Source organism: Trichoplusia ni (assembly GCF_003590095.1).
Source record: "Trichoplusia ni isolate ovarian cell line Hi5 chromosome 22 unlocalized genomic scaffold, tn1 tig00004184_group21, whole genome shotgun sequence".
NCBI classification, from domain to species: domain Eukaryota; kingdom Metazoa; phylum Arthropoda; class Insecta; order Lepidoptera; family Noctuidae; genus Trichoplusia; species Trichoplusia ni.
Genome location: NW_020799864.1, coordinates 1 through 25,154, shown reverse-complemented (window position 1 = coordinate 25,154; position 25,154 = coordinate 1). Strand labels below are relative to the sequence as shown.

The following is a 25,154-nucleotide window of genomic DNA, read 5'->3' as shown; positions in this document are numbered from 1 at the left end:
ATAAACTTGGCAACATGACTAAACATGACTTTTGGTAAATTGGTTTTCTTTATCATATTTTCGTGACCCTTTCTGACCCGCATTTTGACCCGTATTTTTTTACTTCACCAATATTATAGGTATTATAGGGGTAATCTCTATTATCTCAGGATTTCGAAAAAAACTTTTACTTTTTTTATTTATGAGTGTAGCCGCAATGATCGGGATATTTTCGATATGAGATTTTTTATTAGGTACGTCTCTACTTATAATTTGGTTGAATGCCTTCATTACCAAAAATGATAGGCGATAGCTCCTCCATTAGTTAAATAACAATGTTATCGAAAGCCTTATCTATTAATTCAATTTGATTTGGTCAACTTGACTCATCAATGACTGGTCGTTCCGATGACCTTGGTCTTATTAGTTTATTCTAAGTTATAAATTCATAAAACCTAAAGTCTTGATATCCCAGGATCTTGCTGAGCCATACTTCCTCTCCCAAGAAGTAGTCATAAGTGGTCAGAGTCAGAATACTATGATGCTGTTTGTTGTAAAGATGCTACATTCATAAACTAAGTAGTATATTAATTCGTTTTAATTGCAAGTTAATATCAAATCACACTTTTAAAAGCGCAACCGAAAAACAGAATCATTATTTATTCATTCGCATAGAAACAAGCAAAGCGACTGTTTTTATTACAGAACGCTACAGGTAAGTACTAAAACTTTAATTATGCAAAGGTATGTATTTTAACAGCCGTTTAGTTAACAACGTCCTTATCAGCGACACACATGGATTAACGAAGTGTTTACATAACATAACCAAATGGGAAAATTTATATTATTTACATATTGTATTTAAATTATCAGAATGGGAATATACGCTGAAAATAATATCTACTGATTAGATTGAATTGGTTTATGGAACGGAAATTAAATTAAAACTTTGATACCTACACTGATTTGGGGATTAGATTTAAATCGATTCACTACATTAACGCTACGCAACTTATTGCGATAAAAAAATCTGCTCACATTTGTTTGCATCTGGTCTGTCTATCGCAATGAATTTTAGTCACTTGTTTCGGACCCACATGTTCTCACACTTGAGCACACAGTTTAATACCCTGTGCTGTTGTGCAAGTTATTCACGAATAAGTCGTCAAGGATTTATTCGCGACTGGGTATCAATTTATAGGTACATGTACATACATAGCGCTATCTTTTAGGTACCTACCGTACCTAAAAGATAGCGCTTTCCCACGTTTTTTCTAAAATCATAGATAAACCTGTCAAGGTCACGTTCGGATTAATACACAAATAACAACATACAGCTCTAAAATGTCCAATAAAATAAATACGATTCATGTTTGTTGTAATAAATTAAAAATAATTATGAAAACATTCAAAACATTACTTACTTTGTTACCTTATCGATAACAATTATCGCTAATGACTTGTTTATCATTTGTTTATCTGTTCCATACATTTCTAGCAACTGGGTTATTCCATTTGTATCAACTCAAATTACCCAGCAAATAATATATATGTTGTTATGTAACATGTGTATTTATTATAATTTATGGATATTTCTGCTGACGACGTTTAAAGCGAGGGAGGGACATGGAAATAGGCTTTTGTTTATTTACATTGAGATTAATCTTGGGGCGACATTAGGTACATTTTGTACCTATTATGTATTTCATAATTTGTTAAACTTTTTCGTGTGTATTGATGAGTCAGTCGGCTACTGTCTCATAATATGCAAAATAGAATGGATGCATCAGACCTTGGAAAAACACCATTCCCTTTCTTGCGGACTCTATCTGTAGGAAACATTATTAATCCACACATTCCATTTTTTGTAAACAGGAAAATAGTGTCTTATATTTTTTTTTAAGGAAAATATACAATATATATGTAGGTGGAACATTCTAGAAGAAAACAACAAACTTCGACAGGACAATGTTTATTTACAGCCTACGTGCATCCTAACTAAACGATTAAATTATTTGTTATATATTATAAAAACTTTAACTTAAAACTATAACACATAATAAAACACTAACAAATTGTCATTTCTTAACCTTAACAGCTACAGATTCATAACTTAAACTAGTCAGTCTTTGGTGGGAGTCGAAATGCAGAAACATTCTAAGCTAAACCAGGGAACAGTTCCGAAAATGATTCGCACCAAAAATCTGACAAGTCCATTGATTCTGGTTCACTGAGTGGTGAAGCCAACGACTCGTAGCCCAGGTCCGAGCTGAGGTTTGTGTGCGACGGGGACAGCCCAAGGTTCTCCTCCACAGATTTAGGGGACAACGTCATCGGAGAGAGCATCTTCATGTCACATTCTAATGTGATCCCTGAGCAATTGTTTGTCAGGGTGTTGAAGTCCGTCTCTATCTGTAGAGGAGTCTCCTCTACGATCTGTTCCTCGCATGGCACTTCTATCGTGATGCAGTCGTTGTCCTCATCACAGCTGGCGTAGAATATGTCGCCTTTGTCATTGTTTTCTTCTTTAATTTGTACTTCATCTGTGTTACTGATGACAATCTCTGGTTTGTAAGGATGCGCATAGGAGTGTTGTGACAGTATCCTGTCGACGTCATGCTTGATGTCTATGACTGCACCTTCACGGGATTCCAGCTGGCTTGCTGTGGTCCCCACCACTTCAGTTCCTTTAGCGCATTCTCGAGCTTCCCGGACTGGGTTCTGTAACAACAACAAATGCTTGATAAGTTACATGAAATATACTTATATCAACTGCACTACCTAATGCCAGTAATAAGTAATGGCACAACAATTTCAACAAATTGTAATTGCCTATCATTTAACTTTATCGTGTTACTTCAGACCATACATTAAGGGTGTGATGCAATAAGTTTTATTGCCCTGCAAACTCTACTCATGGTATAAATATTTACTAAATGTACATCTGTCTGTCGAAGTATTTCGAAAGTTGCCGGATGGTTTAGATAAAAATGTAGGGTAATGTGTGCAATGTAACAACTGCAACTCATATCTTATCTGTCCTATCAGTTTATGATGACCCGGTTGTAATAGACCATTTAGAAACTATGTGATGTTGTATGACTCATAGTATCCTATTGACCTCATGAAGGTGGTGAGTCATGAAAAACTGACCATAATGCTATGGGTGACTGGATTGGACAGTGATTTGTTCGTAATACTTACATTTTGAGGCGTTCCTGCAGCACCTGCATCAATTTCTTTGAGGAGGGAGTCTGCAAGTTGAGTGAGGGTGTCGAGGTACTCTTCAGAGTCGAAGTGTGCGAGGAGGTCTGTGAGAGGAGACACATCGCCAGCAGCAGGCGCGCCGCGCGGATCGCCGTCGGAGGCCCTTCCTTCTGCTGAGGAATAGACTCTGCTGGTCTGGGGGCCTCCGCGACGGTCCGCGCCGCCGCCGCTTCGCTGCGCAGCGACGCGTTCTCGCTCAGTAGACGCTCGTTCAACGCCTTCAAACTCTCCACCTCACTCGTCAGCCGCTCGTTCAAGTCCATAAAGTGTTTGATGCGACTCTCCATTTCATCCATTTTTGCCTTTTTCCTGTCTCGGGAAGTCTGAGCCGCTACTCGGTTCTTCAGCTTCCTAACAAAAAAAGTACATACCATTAGCAATTTGTTGTCATTGACATGCTAAACGGTGCTAATGCTGTGCGTAACTGTACATAACGGAATATCGGGTCAATATACTTTGAAAAGTTCCGATTTTATAATAGACGAGTACATTTGCCGTCCAATAAGTAGAGCTTATTAAACAAAATATGTCAACATGAAAGATTGAAACAAAGTTATAAACAAGAACAATACAGAAAAATCTAGTAACATCGACGTCATAAGTGCTGCCCACTATAAATTGAGCTCTCGGTAAAAGGTAAATTACGCGACACGCAGGCAATGAATGTTATAATGACTCACTTTCTCTGCATCTTCTCCTCCCATGTGAGGTGGTCCAGGCGGCGCTTCCTGGAGGGCGCCGGGGACGGCAGGTCTACAACGACCTTCGACTCCATCTCCTCGACCGCCTCCATGGCCAGGTAGTTGTTGGGCACAGTGATGATTATAGGTGCGCTCATTTTGTTGATTTTATTCACACAACTTATAAACAAACACTCCACAACACCGGTAAAAGACGATTATCTAATATTTGAAATTTAGCATACTACTAGTTTCTTTAAAACCATTTGTTAGAGCACTTTTATTTGATATTTCCTCACGGGCGAGTTATTAGCGATTGCGTCGTACATGATCGAGCCCTCAACTGGTAATAAATGTTTTGCTCGATACTCAAAACTGTGTATGTGGTCGATTGTGATTGGTGGAGCCTTATCACAGGGGCGGACACAAAATGACGACAGCAGCGATCATGACAAGGACAGAGATAAAATTCTCGTCTGCGAGAAAGAGCAAGATGCTTGACGTCACACAGTGCAGATGTTGGCAGATGAAATAGCGTAAGGGCAACTTTCATTCATTAGAATGAGACAAAGTTATCAAAGAAAACGTAATTTTCTACACAATTTTCAAATAAAACTTTCTTATTGATTATTCATTTTAATACGTAAATATAAGCTTATTGAAATGAAACGACTTTTACGGATTTTATCGCGGTTTAATTTTTGGTTTTAGTTCCCGACGTTTCGACACCTTTGCAGGTATCATGGTCACGGGCAGACATTTCAATTACTTGCATAAAGATTTCTCTTTGAAAATAGTTATTAGAAGGTAAATCCACCTTGAGTAATCACGGCTTCTGGGCGGGCATGACGAAACTTAATGCCGGTACCGGTAAACAACAACTGGCTGATGCAAGTTTTTAGAAAGACAGGTCATTTTAGAATCTGATGTAATAACCAAAGGTTTATCTATAATCGTGCCACTAAATAAAGGTAATATTCATTAATCAGAAAAAATATTGATTTAATTAAATTGTGTCATCCGTTGTATGCAGTATGTAAGTATATTTCCCTTTTTGATCTTGAAAAGGGGTAATATTTCTGACACTACGGAAGAATCTAGACATCTTAAAAGATATTTTGCATGAGGTCTAATGGTTGCACTGGAAAGGAGCTCTTGGCTAAGGTACAACTGAATAAAATCATCGATCACCAGATTCACAGGTTAAGCTACGCTTTATATGGTCGGTCCGTGTACCATCTACGACATAACGAGTTTCTCCGTATTTCGTAAGATAAAGTCCACTTGTGGGTCCCGGCTGCAATTGTGTGTAACAGTCGGCACAAGTGGTTAGAATCTATAGTCTGGCAACCGGTCTTACTATGGGGTATCGTGTTGGAAAGGTGACTGGGTTGAGGAGGCTAGATTGGCAGTCGCTCCTTGTAAAACGCTGGTAGCTGCATCCGGTGAGACTGGAAGCCGACCACAACACGAATGAGGGGAACAAGGGGAAGATGAATAGATGAACGTGATAACAATCGAAACAGAGTTGAAGAGCGGAGACGATAAATAAACTCCACCTAGAATCTCAGCATAAAGTATTTTTCAATATAAAGTGGAGACATTTAAAAAAATTAACATGTTCAGGACATAGCATCTTTTTGCTCAGCGTGAAGAGACCCAAATCTAACTGTGAGATGACTGCTGTTATACTCCACGTTTTTTACGATGACGTAGTAGATTTTAACTTAACTACATGTCGCTGCATCCTATGCATATTTTACATATCATCGTTATTGTCGATCATTTTACAATATCGTCAATGCACCAAAACACAATAAGAGAGGATATTCAAAGTTTAGGAACTGGCATTGAGCATCATTTTTTTTTAACAAATGTTTTTTCGATAAGGCTGGATATTTTTCTTTACTTGTTTATATATGATCAGTAACAAAAAGGGTGCACTTACACATGTATTAAAAGGCTGATGTCCGAACCTTAAGCAAAACAACAAAATAATGAGCAATGACAAAAATCAAATGTCAGTGTCAAATGTATGTCAGGCTGTGAATATCACCGAGCTTTTGTTTTCCAAAAATACGTTTTTAGTCAAGAAGTTCATTAACTTCTTGAATATACCTGCAAAATATAAATTTATCTTCTAAGTAGCTAAATATGGCTTCTACAAGTGCAGATTCGCAATTATCGATTGCCCAAAAAACATGGGCGATGGCGAACAATATTGAAACAGTTTCTAGTGTGGATGAGATTTATCGTTATGATAAAAAGCAACAACAAGACATCCTAGCCGCTAAGCCATGGGAAAAAGAGTAAGTATTAGTATTGTTACAAAAACTTAAGTTTTCAATACGTTTCTTTCAGTATATTTTTTCATCAATATCGCCCTAGTTTGTGTACATACCGATTGTGTTAACGTGTTTTTGTTATTTTCCAGCCCACACTTCTTTAAAGACATCAAAATATCGGCTTTAGCCCTGCTCAAAATGGTTATGCACGCCAGATCAGGAGGCACTTTAGAAGTTATGGGATTACTTTTAGGTAAGATAAATTCTATCAATTTATATCCGAATACTGCACTTGAAAGTACCTCACTACAGTCACTACTAACATTTTATTTACAGGTAAAGTCGACGCAAACACTATGATAGTGATGGACTCCTTTGCTCTGCCTGTAGAGGGCACTGAAACTCGGGTCAATGCCCAGGCACAGGCCTATGAGTATATGACAGCTTACATAGAGGCAGCAAAACAGGTACATAATAATTTTGTAATACTCTCATTACCCTATTATAAGATTCCCATTTGTATTGAATGTAAACCAAATTTACATTAAGACCTTTTTTATTTAAGTTGTAAAATGGGTAGTTGAGCCTAACCTCCAATCTATACTACCCCAATATACTGATTTATTATAATGTAGTCACCTACAAAAAGGTATCTTATGACAGACTGTTTGTAAATGAAGTGAAAAGGACCCACTTATGTAAACTTCCAAGTACAGTAACATTGTATATTATTGTTTTAAGGTTGGCCGTCATGAGAATGCTATAGGTTGGTACCACAGTCATCCTGGCTATGGCTGCTGGCTGTCAGGTATTGACGTCTCCACACAGATGCTGAACCAAAACTTCCAGGAACCCTTTGTAGCTATTGTTATTGACCCGGTCAGAACAATCTCTGCTGGCAAAGTGTGCCTCGGAGCCTTCAGGACATATCCTAAGGTTAGTGCAATTTAAAATATTTTTTCGTGTCTTTTTAATGTAATAGGTGATTTGAAATCTGATGTCTAATCATTGACAATTATATTGACAATTTGTCTAAAAATTATACAACCTGCTATTTATTTGTTATACAGTACTGCGTTGTGCGTTGAGTTTCTAATAAAAAGAAGGCCTTTGTTTTTGTTTATAATTCTAGTTTCGTATCTTTGTGCATCATCATCATCATCTGCCTTTAGTAGCCCACTGCTGGATATTACCTGTTGTTTAATAGATAATGCTATTTTTTCAGGGATACAAACCAGCCAATGAAGAGCCCTCAGAATACCAGACAATTCCTCTCAACAAGATTGAAGACTTTGGAGTCCACTGCAAGCAGTACTACTCCCTCGAAGTCTCCTATTTCAAGTCCTCACTGGATAGGAGACTGCTGGACTCCCTCTGGAACAAGTACTGGGTGAACACCCTCAGTAGTTCCAGTCTCATCACAAATGCTGATTACACTACCGGACAGATATTTGATCTGTCAGACAAATTGGAACAGAGTGAGGTGTGCTTGGGTGAGTATTAATTTAATAGATTAACTATTGTAATTGTAACATAACTTACTATAGTAAGAAAAAAACCTTGTTCATTATTATTGCCACATAAATTCATTATGGTGAACCTCATTTAGAAACTTTTTAAAAAGCCTGTCTATTAATATTCGAATGTGTTGTCCAGGTCGTGGCGGCTTCATAGTCGCTGGAGCAGACCCGCACGAAAAACGCACAGAGGACAAACTAGGCAAAGCGACCAAGGACGCGTGCAAGACCACAATCGAAGTGATCCACGGACTGATGGCGCAGATGATCAAGGACCGCCTGTTCAACAGCGTGAGCGGCCGCCGCGCACCCGCCACGCCCATGATCGAGTAATATAAGTGTAGGCTAATCCTGTGTAATCTTTTGTAAGTTAATAAACGTATCACGACTTTAACATACTGGCTGTATTTATTGTGAAGGTTCCTTTCATTATTTGTAAAGAAAATAAAACCACCAAGTTGATTATATAAACATTCTCAAATATTTATTAACCAATTTACATAAAATCATTATAATCATTATGTACATCTTTCACATAGCTTTAGTTATACACAAAATCATAAACATCTCACATTGTGGAGGGCCTTCTATTTATCAGATATAGTAAAACGAAGCACCAAATTGACGATATAATCTTTTGCCAAGCTCTCTTTACATAATCAAAAATAAAATATATGCTTTCACGATTGTAACATGAACGCCTTACAGAGAATATAAAACCTATAAAGAGCACGTGCGACTTCCTATATTTCCAGTGGCTTCTGAATTCTATTACATCTAGATTTACATACTCCTACGATAGTTCATTAGAATATGCGGGTTAGTTGATAACCTAAACATAAATAGGATGAAAATAAAAATACAATATAACTAATTTATAAATGTTAAAAACGTTTGGGCTTCGCCGAAACCGGTGTAAAAATCTTACAATAATCCATAATTTGCATAACTACGTGTTTGATGAGATGTATATATTATTTACATCGTCGCAAAATATAAAATTCTTAATAAAGGAACAGTACTGTCAACTTGACTGCCTAACATCTGAAGCGGCTCACGAGTTCCGTTACAAATAACTACTCTTAACAAAATGCAATAGTTTCAACGGTCCTACACTCGAACTAGTCACATCAAACACTGACTATCTGGAAATAAAAAATATTGGTTTAAAATACAATGACGATCGAAAAATCAAGGCACAGACATAATTTATAAATAATCGAGTTCTAAAACAATTTATACAGACAGGGAAGTATATTTAATCTCTTAATTACGACACTAGCATGCGACAGTGACTAGATGTTTTTGCTCGGCAATGTATTTTAAACCGTCCGGAGTACTTCCACACAAGTTCATTTTTTCGGCTTGTGTGCTAAGTGCATTATCACGCAAAAATATTATCGTAGTAGTGATTTATATTTTATTAAGTACATTCCATACAGCCCTCCATTTCACAGGTTGCTTACTATAAATCGTTTATACATACACAATCTCAACTTATGTACAGCGCGAGCGACACAAGAAAGTTATAGACGTTCTAGTACATCAATTTTACAATTACCAAATACCGAGGTCAACATATCGAATTCGGGAATGATCACGAGACTTCGAACAAGTTAATTCAAATAGCTAATTAATGACAACTTTTTTCATTTGTGTCGCAATGCTTGAAGAAGTAGAAGCCATATTTATTTAAAACATAGATTTATGGTAAATCAAATAACCGAAGAGTAATTAGTTTGCAATCGGAAAAATAACTGCAATTTAAGAATAGAAGGCAGAAAGTAAACCACACTGGTACAACTGCTGTGAGATTGTATTAATACTGACTTGGTGACCAGAGACAACTAACTATTACTGACAGTCGAGGTTTGTCTCTTCTCTGGTCACCCAACATTCAACCACAATCCATTTTCAATAAACTTTAAGACTAATTAACATGGAATGTTTCACGAATCTCAATGGAAACAAGTGAGCTGTAAGCTGTGCGGCGTCTATCGCTACCTCTTCAAGTAATGTTATTGCAGTTGTGGAAAGGTGACAGCGCACTACACGACGTAGAGCGGCTTCTCACTTGTACATCTGCGATAATATAAATTTAAGAGGTGGCGACAGGCCCTCAGGTCTTGACTGACGGCTGTGTACGGCAGAGGTGGCCTGTGGTCAGTCTTCGTCGCGGTGTTCGACATCATTCAGACGTGGAGACGGTCATCGATTATCGAGATGAGTTAAAATTAGATGCATGCATAGGCGTGGGCTAAGCCGAACGTATTGCAATTCAATAAGATCTTGTTAACTGCTCGATGAGCCCGAGAACCTCAGAATAATTCTAATATTTTCGTCTCATGGGCATGATCAATCTGTTTCGGATTGCAGTGAACCCACATTATATTCTCATCTTTGCCTAGCAGAGGGACTGTTACAAGCTGATATTCTAGGGTGTTTGTGCTAGCACGCACCCTATAGCTCTTGCTGGTGTGCAACAACAACGTATATATGAATAAACCTCGTTACGTATAAAGGCCGGTCCCCACGCCTAGCGGCCCCGGGTCCCGCTCCGCAGCCGCGCGGGCCGCGGGCGCTGCGGAGTGCGGCGCGGCGCTCGTCAGTAGAACAGTTCCGGCGGGAAGTTGTTGACCTCCGCCTGCTCCAGTACGGGGGAGCCCTCCACGTTGTACGACACTCGTATCCGCAGCCGCAGCGCCGACTGGTGGCAGACAACACAATTGCATATAAAAAAATCAACATAAGAAAAATGAAATGGTATTACAAAGCGCTTTATAGTAAGCAAAAAAATTATATACATACCCTGGATGGATTAGTTATCTTGAGTACTTGCGTGATCTCACCCTGTGGCGGCAGTACGGTGCCGGATGGTGACATCATGTCTAGTTGGAATGTCTGCAAAAGTATATGATTAAATTAGGTACGTTAGAAGCAACTTATGTGATTGATTTGATTTTATAATGCAGATCCATAATTAGACAGCTCATGTTTAAGGACTAATTTCAAGCCTAGTGAGTTCTTATAATTATTGGCTCCTATTACAAATTCAAGCCGAAAAAAAAACGTGTTATAAAATATTTGTACTAAAATAGTAACTGCTAGCTAGATAGTAGGCTTGTGGCGTGTGTAGTAAGGTATAAATTCCACACTTCCGACTTTATTAATCCCTATAGGGTCACGCTTGCTTCTCTAAATATGTTCATGTAGTACGCTACGCTAGGCTACGCTAGGCTAGGCTCCTTACCCTGGGCACGGCGGCCTGGAACAGGAAGTCTGTGAGCGTGTGCGCGAGGCTGGAGGTGGCGCGCATGGTGAGCTCCGCGCCGGCCGCGGCGCGCGCCACCGCCAGCACCACCTGCAGGCCGTTCTTGTCCAGCGCCGTCACCGACGCCAGCTCTGCGGCCGGGAGGTAGCCAATATACATGTGACACTTTATACTTATTTATTACATTCGAAGTTAATGTGGGATTGATTTTATTAATTTATTGATTTACTTTAAGACCACATACAATTATTATTTTTAAGTTTGGCGCATCTAAAACAAAAGATATTGTGATAAGATCGAATTGAATGATAAGAATAGTAAGGTTCTTTACAAAAGCACATATTGGTAAGTGGATTTCGATTAGAGCTCTCCGAGAAGACCTAACATAATGACTCGAGCACGTAAGACTAGATTAAAAAAAGCGACTCCCGCACTAAGGAATTTAATCCTTGTGTTGCGGGGGGTTTCACAATCACACAAATCACAAGCACAATGACACCCAGCCTCAGAACAAGCATTAGTTTGAGTCGAACATGTGTGTGACAGCTGATACAGTAGCTGTAGCGTACCTTGCGTGGCGGGCGCGCTGAGTGTGGGCGGCGCGAACAGTCCGTCCAGCAGCGTGGCGGCGGGCGCGGGGCCCGGGCCCGGGGCCGCGGGGGGCGCGCCCGACACGTTGTTGTTCATGATGCTGGCGGGCGCGCTGCCCGACAGGTCCAGCCCGCTCAGCAGGTCCAGGATATCCTGCACAATTGTTTAACAATTTTAGTACAGATTTTCATAGTTACAAGTTATAGGAATTTTCGTAGGAATGTAAGGTTTGCAGGATAAATTGATAAGGTAGTCGTGTTATATATACTCATATTTTCTGAGAAGTAACATTGGCGCCGCATTTTATTACAATCCTAATAAAGTATGATAGGTTCGATATTTTTCATATTTATATTGAGTGTTTTTGACTTACATTGCTGCTTGTATTGTTGTTGCTAGGTGGCGCAGGCGACGGTTTATGTTCGATATCACCATTCGTGAGTGAATCAGAGCCAATGATCAAGTCTAATAGCGCGTCCTGAAATCATAAATATTTAAAATCATATAACATAACGGGCATTTTTTTGGGTTGCTCTAGCTTGTATTGAAATCGAGTAATGGAAATTCTTTCGCTTTTTTTAATAAGGAATAAGAGTCCGTTGTCACAGGTGACCAAAAAGAACAGTAGTATATAGGTATGGCTAGTGTGTGTACTGACGGCGACATGGTCGGTCCTGGTCTCTGGCTCGGGCTCTGGCTCTGCCTCCGCGGGTTCGTGCGCGGTCCCGGCCTCCATGGCCGGCATGCGCTCCAGCAGGGCCGGCCGCAGGTGCGCGTAGTTCCTACACACACACAACACATTAGTACCATCGTTAACCTCGTGTTACAGAACTTACAGCCAGGAACTTCGTATGATTAATAATAGAGTTCAACATAAATACGTAGTGAAATATAGAATTCTATGTTAGAAGCTGTCATTCATTGTAATGTTCTAGTCTACCACTTACAGCCCTGGCGGCTTGGTTAGAGATTTGATTGATCAGATTTAAAAGAATGGGGTGTGATGAGGAACATGAATATGCTGTGACCACAAGACCTTGACATAAAGTTATAAATACCACGAATGAATAAAAGGTTAAATTAGGTTAGATAAATGACGTACCTGTACAATTGCGACAGCTCCACACCCCTCTGCTGCAACTCGATATGAATGTGAGAACCGAATGTATCGATGATCACTCGGATTTTACTGGAATCGAACATATTGTTTTAATTAGAACTAACAACATTTTATGGGCATTCATGGGCAAAGGCTTGTCCAAATTATCATATAGATATTTTATATATTTGAAATATTACTAGCATCACAGAAGAGGAACCTTTCCCGTAAGTTTGGCATATCTCATTTTTCTCAGTTCAAAAAAGTGTGATGTTACTCACTCCTGACTTGGCTGTGTGGTGAACCTGGTGGAGAGCTTGGCGAGCGACAACAGGAGGTACTCCTTGGTGTTGATGGACAGCTGCGTCGACCACAGCAGCTTTTGGTAAATGTCGATCACGTATTCCTCCGATGGCCGCACGAAGTCGTCTACAATTAGCAGAAAGTTTTTTGTAATTATTTTTTGATGATACTAGTAAAATCTGCGTAAGTATTATTTATTAAAATTTAAAGGTGTAAAGTGAGGACTTACCAACGCCATCCTCGTCGACCATAGATATGGCATTACTAGCTTCAGAAACCAGCAAGTCTCCATATTCACCAATAGTCCATGCTGCTACCTGTAACAGTCAATTATTTTGTTACCAACTATGGTTTACCTGCAGGTGTTCTCGAGAGTACATACATGGTTTCCATTTTCATGAACATTACAAACTAAAATTTTGACAAATATCTAATCATCACAGGATGAGGTCAAAGAGGTGGTCTTTTAGAAGACTGACGTAGGAATTTTGCTCCAACACAACCTAAAAAATTTACAGTATCGTGAAAGAGTAATGGATATCCTGCATTATGTAATTTAATCCTTGCGTCGCGAGTATCACATAAATTCAAGTCATTTTTTTTAAAAAAAAAAAAAACGACTCTCGCAGTTAGGAATTTAGTCCTTGTGTCGCGAGGGGTTTTACAAACATACATATCACATGCACAAAGACACCCAGACTCGGAATAAGCCTTCGTGGATCACACAAATGCTTGTCCTACGCGGGGATTGAACCGTCGTGCCCATTGGGTTTGGTGTGGTGAGCTCCAGCACTCGGCTATCCGTGCAGTCAAATTTTTGATTTAGCATTATGTTGTGCCTGAGAGATATAGTGGTATAGTGTGTACCTGCACGAGCGGCTGCTTCTCGGTGGCGTCGCCGGAGAGCGCGGACCGCTCCAGCGAGGTCCACAGGCGCATGGCCGCGTACGCCTGCCGCTCCGGCGCGGCTACTGACACGATCTGCAGCGTCGACGACACCGTGTCGTCGCGCAGGTAGTTGCCCGCCTGCGGAATGGGAATTTGAATTATTTATTCAAATTAATAACTAAATAAGCTTAAGGTAAGGTTTACAGGGTTATGCTCGCCTTTGTACATGGACTTTCCAATAACATATTACAATTAGGCTGCAAAAAAAAAAATAGGTACTAATTACCTTCTCAAGTGATAGAAAATAACTATATAATCAGTATTTACTACAAAAAGATAAGGTTACACGAACTCTAAGTGATCGATGAGTATAAGTATTTATACAGATTGATACAGTAACTTAAGTTCAGGCTTTACTGGTCTATAATGAAGGCGCACATGTTGTCTGCGTTACTTTATATATACGGAAAATTATTCGATTATAAATTTGCGGAAAAACGTGAATGAACAGGTAACAATTTTCTTAACTTTACCTTGTACACAGAAAAATACCTAGTGGCAGAAATATAAGGAAGTTATTTTTTTTGCAACAGCAGTCTCTATTTTAATGTATTTATTAGAGGTCCAACACCTCATTCTGTTTCACCGATAACATTTTTTTAAGTGACAGAAAGTCATTTCACATTTACCCTAGCAATAAAAATAACAGAGACTTGCATATATATGTGAAAAGAGGTGTACTCACCGGTTTCAGCAGTATAAGAGGTCAGGGGTGTTTATGACTTGAACATTTCTTACCTTAAGCAGAACTCTGAACAGTGTATCCAAGTGCCACTTATTGGAGGGCGCGTATCTCTCCGCGGCCAACACCATGGCGCTGGAGCAGTGCGCCTTGAACTCGGCGTCGGAGCGCTCGAGGAACGTCAGGAGCTCCTTCATCATGCTGCGGATGTTCTGGCCGTTGATCAGAGCGAACGATAGCTCCATTGCGCGGCGGCGGATTGATACGTCCGGGTCCTACAAGATGAGGTGGTATTTGAAATGATGATAGAACCTTATAATGCTTTTTGGTCATATTCTATAGTTTGAGAAGACTCTTTTGTAGTTTGTAAACCTACAACCTGTCTAGGTTATTTGTGGATATTTTTTTTGAAAAGCTCAATAATGAAAGTTTTGAGCCAGAAAATAATTTCTTACCTTTAAACACTCCAAAATAGTAGTTCTATGTCTCTGCACAGCGGACGTGTCCACATGGACTGTCCTCAGCAATGTATTGAGTGCAACATATCTGATATTCTTGTCATTATTGAGGAGGAACCTCCCCAGTATGTTGATGGCCAGCACTCTGAGACTGCTCTCGGACTTGATGTCCATGATGGAGAGGACCGTCTCGTAGAGGATGGTGTTGCCGACGTTCTTACTGGTCTCCGTGTTGGTGGCGACTTGGGCGAGGATGTCGTTCATCGCCTCTGATGCTTCAGCGTCGTTCTTGCCTAGTATTCGGAGGAGGCGGAGGATTTTGACCTGAGAAACATGATTTTGTTTTATTTTTGTAATATTTGGATATCTAATTGTGTCAGTGTGATTCCATTAAGGTTATGAAACGAGAATTCTTTATTAAGATGATAAAATGGATTTTTGTCGATAGATATCACTGCATGATAGTACTGAATGCAGTGATATTTATCGATACTGGGAAAAATATTGCGTTAAATAGATAAGGAAGGAAATTAAAATTAATAGTTTTCTTTTCTAGTTTGTGATGAATACCATGTATAGTCATGAGGAAGGAAATGCAAAATGCTTTTTTTTTTAAACTCGTAAAAGGTTTTATTTTATTACTTTCCTGTTAATTCTTAAGATCGTTAATAGCTAAGCATGTTAAAGTCAAGTCAAATTGTTCAATGTAATCTTTTAACAACCAAAAAAACCAACTATATTACCTGCAAGAACGGGTCAGAAACTCCACTGACATCATGTTCCGGCGAATATCCAGCCAAGATCAAGTTTTTCAATATCCTCACCAGGTTTGGAACGATCTACAAAAAAACCCATGCACTTTACATACGCACCAACAAAAAAAAAACCACATTGATATCGCCCAATGCACATAGATAAGGTTTGCGAAGCAATCAAAACAAAATAATAAATTATAAAAACAATTTTACATATCAGGCAATATTTAAATACTTTCTAAACAATGTCGAGACTCAAATGACTTTACAGGCTTACGAACACGATTACGACAGCGATATTACATGGGACTGGACATTACATCAAATACAAAATAAATGGCCGACAACCTCTGCTTGAATTATATTATTAGTCACATACTCTCTTGTGCTGAATTCATACTGTGTTTAGTTAGTATGGAATGGGACTTCCAAAATATTAATGATTTTGTAGTATAACTAATAATGTTTAATTATATAAATATGTATGTATAAATAATTAAATACTAGTTATATTATACGAATACACAAGTTTGGTATTTGATTGAGTAGTTCTAATTGATGAATTTTGTTTATGACACTTGGAAATCCCAAACATTGTCAATATAATTAATAATAGATGGGTAAAGTTATCTAAAGAAGAATATAAATTACAGGACTACCAAATTATAAGTTTGTAAAGATATAGAGAAGAGAAGATATAGGAGAGAGAAAAGAAGAATTAGAAAATAATTCATATTCAAATAAGAAATTTTAGAATCCTCAGATTATCATTTCATTATTTTTGATATTGATTCACATCCTGTCTAAAATCATAAAGGGAGGATGAAAAGACCTCCGACATCATATAAATTCTATCTGTTTTTCTGCAGTGTTTTAAAGAGCACACATTTAAAGAGCCTTTAAACATATAATTTGGTAGTACTACTAACTATAGGATGATATATATCGGAAAGTTTCTATCTACCTAATACATATGGTCTTCGATATGTAAGTGCCTACTTCGAGTGCTATTCACAAAGTTCTTTATTTGCTATCTCTACTCGGATGGTTGAGTTTTGTATTAAACCTTTATGATTTTGTCCCATGGATCGGGAAGCTTACAGCCAAAAAAATCACTTCAAGAACCAGATTTTTTTTATCATTAAAGAAACTAATAAAATTTTAAAGTCATATTGGATTCTTTGGTGACTCATATGGCTGCAAGCTTTCCGAAAAAACAGCTCAATTATAACCCATGTATATATATGGTTATATTTAACCAACACAATAAATATACAATCATGCTCGGTTTTGTAGTCCATTGACATTGTGCAAATTTCATCAAAGAATGCATACTTTAATAATAAGGAATTCTTAGGAATAAGAAACGCGTTTATTGAATATGAATTGAAAGCCTAAATTTCAAAATGGAAAGATTTAATTCTAAATCATATTTTATCTTATGTACAATGTTAAGAGACTACAAATTTGTAAAAAGTGCATGGATCAGCGTTTGTATTTTACCTCGCGCTGCCCGCTCTCCTACGGGACAACACAAACACATCATTAGTGTATCAAACTTAACTCTTCCATTAAAATTATAATACAGAGTGTTATAAAAAACATAGCTTCGAATTGTACAATAGCTTTGTACTATAATCTCACAGTAAGTTTTGAACAAAACATTTTTTTTGTAACACCCTGTATATGCTTTGTCTTAAAAACTAATTCGTTGTTTAGCTGTTTATATTCAAGCGAGCAAGTCTGTATGTACGTTTTTTAACACTAAAAGTTTAACTTTTACAGGTAACTATGGAGTTACAATCGCATTCGCATCGTTCTCAAGAGCAAATTCCTCTGCAATTATTTATTGCTCGCGGTTTTATCGTTGACAATGGAGTGAAATATATATCGCTTTATAAATCGAATATTTTCCCTGAGTCTGTTCAATGAGTCATTCGATAACAAATATTAACATACAATACACTAGTATACTTATGATTGACCAATTTGCATGTAGCCGATATGTGCTTAACGTCAGGTTTTTTAGACCTAAACATCAAGCTTTTAATGGCAAATGCATGTGTAGACGTCAATCCTAAATCTCTTATTTAGTATTAACTATTTACTATTCGCAATTATGCCACGTGTATATTAGCACAGATTATTTCTTAGGCATCCATAACGAAATTAATCCAGTTATTTTTTGAAACGTAGGCGAGACTAACGAACAGAAACCGTTCTTAATAATGAAGATTTAACAAGGTTCCTATATATAATATCGTGTGGAACAAAAACAATGGACTATATAACAAAGCGTGTACTTGTTTCATTGATATGATAAGAGATAAGGGCGACCAATACTGGTGATTTAAACGACGCACGTTGATAAGCACATGAGGTGTATTATTTACTGTTTTTAATGTCATTTGAAGATTACTTGTTACTTTGTTACTGCATTTGCAATTTTAAACTGTTACAGTCAACCTTTTTAGTACATGTATTGCCACGTTTTTGAAATGGTTATTTGAAATGATGATTTTTATGTATCCGTAACGCTATGTCTTGGTGCAACTTTTCTTAGTCTCAAGAAGTATTTTTAAATAGAAGACTGAGATTTAACTTGACAAAACAAATTATTGACAGTATTTTTTTTTTCAATTTAATCACAAACATTAAAGTTACATATACAAAAGAAACCAAGACACAGATCAAGCATTCGTGGATTACACTAATGCTTGCCCCTCGAGGGACGACGTGGGATGGGCGTGGTGACCTTTAAAAATTTGCCATAATCACTGCTAGAAATGAAAATCTTTCAAGCTTCAACCACTCATCGCCTTTATAATTTTATACCTCGATTATAACTAATCGAATTCTAACTTATAACTCAGCTAAACAACAGCTTCGGCATGACCATATAATATAATTGAAACTGTATATAATATAAAACAGGACCAGTAACAGTCCAGTTTAACGACCGCTATAACTGTTGGTTCGCGTAATTATCGGTTACAGCGACCCGATGTGTGATACAGATTAGATTGAAGGTACTTGGACTGATGTATTTAGTTCGAGAGTAAGGAAAGCTGATTATAGTTTTCAACCCTATGGGAAAATGATTTGTATTGTTACTATTGAAGTAAAATAAACTTTTCTCATGTTAGAATGTTTGTATTTATTAAGGAGGCATTTGCTCTATTAGAGGGAATAGAACATGTTATAATATTGAAAAAAAATCTACACTTTTGCTTTTCTTATAATCAGCTCCTATGCAATTAGCTTGAACAGACTTGAGAGACCCCCGATCTTTTAGTTTCGGAAATTCATAAGGTTTCTAGAATTTCAGCTTTATATCAATATTTCAGATATATAGTTGTAATCTAAGAGAACTTCGATACACAATAAGTGAATAATAGACATTTATATTAAGTAAACAAATCGCAATTTACAGATGTTAATCAATAACACATAATGAGAGAAACGGTGAAGTCCCTGTGTAAGTTCAATGTTATTTATGTTTGCTTGTAAACAGCGTGTGAATTATTGATTTCTTATCGCCCATTGTGACTAACACCCAATTATACCCCTACGAATAGTATGAAATAATTAATTCGCCTTTCATATGACAATTAGCTTAATAACTGAACCGCATTAGGTAATATTGTAAATATAGACGTAGGAACGACTGTTTCTGTACATACTCTTCTAATGATGTATTATTAAAATAAGGTCCAACAATTGGTAAATATTGTAGACCAAATATACGGACGGCCCTAATGCTTACAGCAACGTTTACAAAATACAACCTTAACACTTACATCATGAGGTACATATTTGTTCAAATAGTTACACTATTTAGTTTCGAACTAGTATTTGCAAAACATATACAAGAGAAATAAAACTTAATTTGTATAGATATAGGGTTGATAATGTTGACTCACCTTTTTGAAGTGGTTGAGGGTGTCGGGGCTGTTCTCACACATTTCGGTAATTAGTGTGACACCCGTGATCAATACACCTGAAAGTACATAATAATATTAATTATTGAACAATGTAGCTTTTTTTTAACCTAGTATTTATATTATACTTCGTTATAGCCAAAAACTTATACAATTTCGACGGACGTGTGTCACAACAATTTTTTTATAATAATTTGTTCGACAATAATGTAGGTTAAACACGTCACATTTTTATCAGATGTAGATTTTAGAAATAGCTCAACACGAAAGAATTTGTACTAGCTAGTAATATAAATGTTACACGAATGGTGAGGGTGTGACAACCCTAGCGAATAGCATGTTGCTATCTGTAGAGAAATATTTTGTATACTAATATACGGTATATTGCAGTTTCGTATTGCACAGTCATACAAACGTAATATTTATATTAACATACCAATAAACGAGGTAAATATTGAATGTATATATTGAAGAACGCGCACGTCCGAGACAAGTTAATTTTAAGTACTTTAAGAGTTATTAGCTTCTGTGATTATTTTCCTCGACATATAAAATGTTGTCCTTTAAACTAACAGATTAACTTTCTTTATCCTCCTCTAAATCTTGTAGAACGCCAGACTCAAAATAATTAAAATCAAATTTACATGGAGAAAAAAGAAATACATATTCGTTTTTCTATTACGAGTATATTAACCTCCCTCGCCAGTTTTCAATTTGATTAAAGCCAGTTTAAAAGAGATAGAATCATATGGAGTTGCCAATCAACGTCTGTCTAAATCCAAGTCACCTCCTAACGCGTGAAAAACTAACAATCATTCATTCACTATCACAATTTTCAGCTTTTGTAATACAAGAATACTTCACACTTTTCATGCATATAACATGTCTTCTTAGCTAGTAAAACTTATAATTACACCATAACATGGACGCTGATATTATCTTACCATGATTCTTCTCCGTCAGCAAGCTCCTAGTTGCCGGCAGGAACATCTCCATCAGATCTGGTACCCTCCTAATGATGCGGAAGGCGCACAACGCGGCCTTCTTCTTAATGTACGCGTTTGGGGACTTGATTAGGCGTTCCACCTCGGAGGCCAAGTCCCTTGCCATTTCGGGGGACGCTATGGCCCCGAGAGTACAAAGGGCAAGGCCGACTACGAACTGGGTGTTGCTGTTGAGGTCACTGTGGATAATGGAAACTAGGGTTAGATAGTGCTTTTCTATAAGGTCAACGTGATTAAATTTAAGATGTTTCATAATATCTTTTAATATCAAGTATTATGTCTTGTAAGTGTTGAGTATTTTGGACTTCAATGTGAAAATATCCAGATAATACAATTATTTTGTTTAACATTAGATCATAGGAGAACATTGCAAACCCAATTTAGTAAAGAAGTCAATGCTTTAATCAATCAGTCGCAGATTTAGTAAAAGGATAGAACGCAATCAACTGTAAATTAGAGGAAAACCCAAATAATTTGTCTAACGGTTTTCCTTCAATTAAGAAAATGACTGTAATTTGTGTAAGTACTACTATTAGTCATAATGTTACAATCGGTGCATACTGGCACAAAAAGCAAGCGCATGGAAGCGTTAATCTAGTAAATTCATCATGAATTCACCATTTTAATGCTTGTAATTACTCTGAGATAAAAAGATGACGTGTTGGGAAAGGATGATTCCGCGATTTATTTTTTAGATTATTGTTTCGACGCAACTTCATTCATCAATAGCATAAATTGATTCTTTGAATTTGACTGAAAAATGAATGTTAATATAATTCATCATTGGCCCAGCCTCTTCCCAACTACGTTGGGGTCGGCTACCAGTCTCACCGGTTTCAGCTAAGTACCAGTGTTTTACAAGGAGCGACTGCCTATCTGACCTCCTCAACCCAGTTACCTGGGCAACACGGTACCCCTTGGTTAGACTGGTTGTCAGACTTTTCAAGCAATGATATTATAATTATCTAATCTAAAAAATATCTAAATTCTAGCAGCATTGCGATTGCGAAATTTACAGCTAAATTGGTTCCATGCTTTCGATTTTTACCATACCGCGTTCTTCCAGATATTTTTGATTTACGGTATGATATGTAAGATAACGATAATTATTTCCCAATTAAACAACAAAAAGCGTGCAGCTTTCCATACGCCACAGTATGGCAAACGAGTCTTTAATTACTGTTTCCTTTGCCGCGGCTTCCACCTAGTTTCCTTAATAAGGGAAGAGGAGCAGGAACTCCTTAATGGTAAAGTTATTATGGCGTAAAAGCAAACCACAGGAGTTTGGGGTTTCATTAAATAGCTATAGATAATATATTCCTGTGATGAAATTAATTTTGAAAGGATTTGTATTTGATCGCGGTCAAAAGATATCACATTTCTATTAATTTCAAAATAGAGGCTTGAAACTTTACGAAATTCAAGATTCCCGAATAAAAAGAACAGCCTAAAATATTTTCAACTTTCGATTCCAGTCCTCTTCGACAAGAACAATGCTTTATTGCTCAAAATCCTAAAAAAAAACAATCCTCAAACATTTCCAAGGCATCATGTTAAAGACTACTACGATTTCACGAACTGGCAAATCCCCTCCACGCAGTGTACGCTACCTCCTATCAATTTATTTATCCCCTACTTTATACTGTAATGTCATTCTTATTTTATGCCTTTAGGAACTCATATCGTGACGAGTCATATCCTGCTAGTTATTTATAGCCCAATCAAATTCGTTCCAAAATGGAAAGTGTCGGAGTAACGCAAGGCCATATAATGCGATGTCAACGACTCGTACAATCAGTATACCGATAAATATGGCAGGTGGGCGTGCGTTATCAACTAATTTATGTAAACGTAACAGGCGAGGTGCAGTCGACTGAATTTTGTTTTCGTTATCACGTGACGATTTGGCTTCGGTTGTCATATGTAAATACAAACATGGATTGTGTATACAGCTATGTGTTTCCTTTAGTATATTGAAACTTAATAAGGCCTACGAATAACCAATAGGATTTAGAAGGGTTTAGGGTAAGGGTCCGGAATGGATTTTGGCATCCTTTTGCTGTATTTTCTTCCCGCTTGCAAATATTTCGCCCATTCTGTCCGAACTGACGCGGAACACTTTCTATTTCGTGACTAAAACCTCAACCGTTTTCTTATCAGTATGATACTCAATCTGACATCCAAGGTCGTGGCTTATTAAGTAAACAACACATGCTACACTAACAATTGGACGCGAAATTTGACACTTATCTAGTTAACATTATTTTCAACACACTAAAACTAAGAAATCTCTTTATGGACGCCCAATGGTAGTCTAGCATTATTAGTTCTTGCCTTCTATATCAGGGATTTTACATTCAGTTCGTTTACATTAGCAGTGTGGGTGGCAAAGGTATCATAATCCAACAATCCGCTTCCCCGTGGGAGTCGGTATGTAACACCCACGTAGGTGTCATCTTATGCGGGATTCGTCCTGTTATTAAAAAAGGCTTTTGTTGTTATTACTCGAGGTTTATTGTTTGCAATCTATTCTTAGACACGCTAGGTTCTTTATCTAGCTAAGACAGTAACATTTGTTCAAAGTAGGGATTATTCGCATAGATTCCAATCGCGCTCGTACATAAAATTCAGGACTCATGCTAACTGCAAGAGTGCAAGTCATTCCTTTTTATTACTGCCTAGCTCTTCGCAGTATAAGTTATACAGTTTTATGAACGTGGCTTTTCAATTCAGAGTATTCATATATTACTAATTCATTTTAAAGATTAAGACTAGGATAGCTTGAATAAAGGTGGCAAAACTGTTAAACGTTTACACAAATTAATATTTGGAGGAATACGTTTTAAGACACATCCTATTATGTATGTTAGGTAAACATTAAACCATCGCATAAGTTATACACTCTTGGCTTGTTGCGACATATTTCGCACACGGATGATGCAACCATTTACAATACGATGCGATGACACATTTTTATTGCTCTATAGGACTTAAAACAAAAGACAGAATGCTCGGCTGAATGACAAGTATGTTGATGCAAATATGCGATTGTACCTTATTGGCAGAGTCTGTATCGATTGTAAATTGTGATTTTCTTGCAAGTTGCAACGATCCATGACATTTCTTAGGCGACATTTTATTACTGTTGTTGTTTCTTCTGCTATTACTAATAGTAGGACTGAATTTACTTTATTAGACTACGCACGTACGTATCTGTTTCGCATATTTTGCATACTATATGGGTGCAAAATATTATAAGTAGAAAAATAAGCCTAAACGATAACCCTAATCTTAATAATATTTTTTTCGTGCATCCAATAGCTTGATTTATTGATTAACGGTTGGAAATTTCTGTTGCAAACGATAAAATGAAAAAAGTATAAACTGTCATAAAAACGGGTACCTAAAAAACGTTACGAAGCTTGCAAAATGCAAATGGCCACCGATTATGAAGCAGCGATTGCAATGAAAATGTAAAATACGCGAGCACGTAATTGCTAACATTTCGTTTAGTCATACTTTCATTTTGGTCGGTAGAACTGTCTGTCTTGATTTCATACCTGAATAGAGCAAAAAGGGGTGACAATGGCTATTATAGTCACATTTAACGTTCGATCCATGTAGGTTACCATAAATGTGACCCACATACAACTGAAGTTAAGTTATCAATGTACCATTTTCTTGATTTGCCTTAATGGTTTTTTTCGACAATCCTAACAAAAACACAATCCTATAGTCAAATAATCCTTACTTTACCTGTATTGCAACGTAAATAAACAGCGAACAGTAACGGCTACTGGACGAGCGATTTTTAACCGTAAATCAATGCTCAAAAAGCGCTCATTCGTATGTAACTTAACAAGTATAGTCTGCCGTCGTGTCTCAGCCACGGAGAACACTTCGAGTGGGCGAGCGTGATAAACAGTAAATTTCAGCAGCGAAAACTGCAAGCAATCTGTATTGGAGTTTCAAAAATCCAGGTTAAGTATTACAGATTGACTAGCCTAGCTTTCCTGACACGTCAACGGCCTAATATTAAATGTCTATACTGCAGTATTATCATCCTTAATAACAATTTCGCAGCTAGCCACTTAATAAAAAAACTTACGCATTATAACAATAGGGGATTGTTATAATGCGTAAGTTTTTTAATTAAGTAGTTATTAGAGTTGCGCTTAGTCCCTGCAATTTCCATTCTAGCGAAGCAATTATGAAGTCCGTTTCGCTGTGGCCATTTCTGCGAGAATTTAAGATTTTATATAACTTTGTCTTACTTTAAATTTTTTTTCGGTAAGGGAATAGAGTACAGAAGAAGTTTATTTTAAATAGAATTGACTACTTATAATGCGAAGTATCTGATTATGAAACACCGCA

General features: G+C 37.3%; 3 protein-coding genes across 4 annotated transcripts; 1 reads left to right on the top strand and 2 right to left on the bottom strand.

Moving 5' to 3' along the window:
- Positions 1-1,935: 1,935 nt before the first annotated feature.
- Positions 1,936-4,285, bottom strand: LOC113506682 (X-box-binding protein 1). The gene is made up of 3 exons (XM_026889515.1): positions 3,927-4,285; positions 3,184-3,597; positions 1,936-2,700 (listed from the first exon to the last, which is right to left on the bottom strand). The coding sequence occupies exons 1-3, from the start codon at positions 4,082-4,084 to the stop codon at positions 2,607-2,609; spliced, it is 666 nt and encodes a 221-aa protein (XP_026745316.1). The 5' UTR covers positions 4,085-4,285; the 3' UTR covers positions 1,936-2,606.
- A 1,660-nt stretch (positions 4,286-5,945) lies between these two features.
- Positions 5,946-8,126, top strand: LOC113506680 (COP9 signalosome complex subunit 5). Its single transcript, XM_026889512.1, has 6 exons — positions 5,946-6,235; positions 6,361-6,464; positions 6,548-6,678; positions 6,953-7,147; positions 7,437-7,704; positions 7,868-8,126. Exons 1-6 carry the CDS (start codon positions 6,081-6,083, stop codon positions 8,059-8,061), a joined length of 1,047 nt encoding a protein of 348 aa, XP_026745313.1. The 5' UTR covers positions 5,946-6,080; the 3' UTR covers positions 8,062-8,126.
- Positions 8,127-8,186: 60 nt separating this feature from the next.
- LOC113506679 (AP-1 complex subunit gamma-1) lies at positions 8,187-20,959 on the bottom strand (the record flags this gene model as incomplete). Of its 2 annotated transcripts, XM_026889509.1 has the most annotated exon segments (16): positions 8,187-10,435; positions 10,537-10,629; positions 10,979-11,130; positions 11,569-11,743; positions 11,964-12,068; positions 12,249-12,372; positions 12,693-12,779; positions 12,971-13,118; positions 13,222-13,309; positions 13,860-14,018; positions 14,679-14,897; positions 15,078-15,404; positions 15,824-15,919; positions 17,339-17,356; positions 19,759-19,835; positions 20,721-20,959. In XM_026889509.1, coding segments are annotated over 16 exon segments (2,209 nt in total), but the record flags the coding sequence as incomplete, so codon positions are not given.
- Between the last annotated feature and the right edge of the window lie 4,195 nt (positions 20,960-25,154).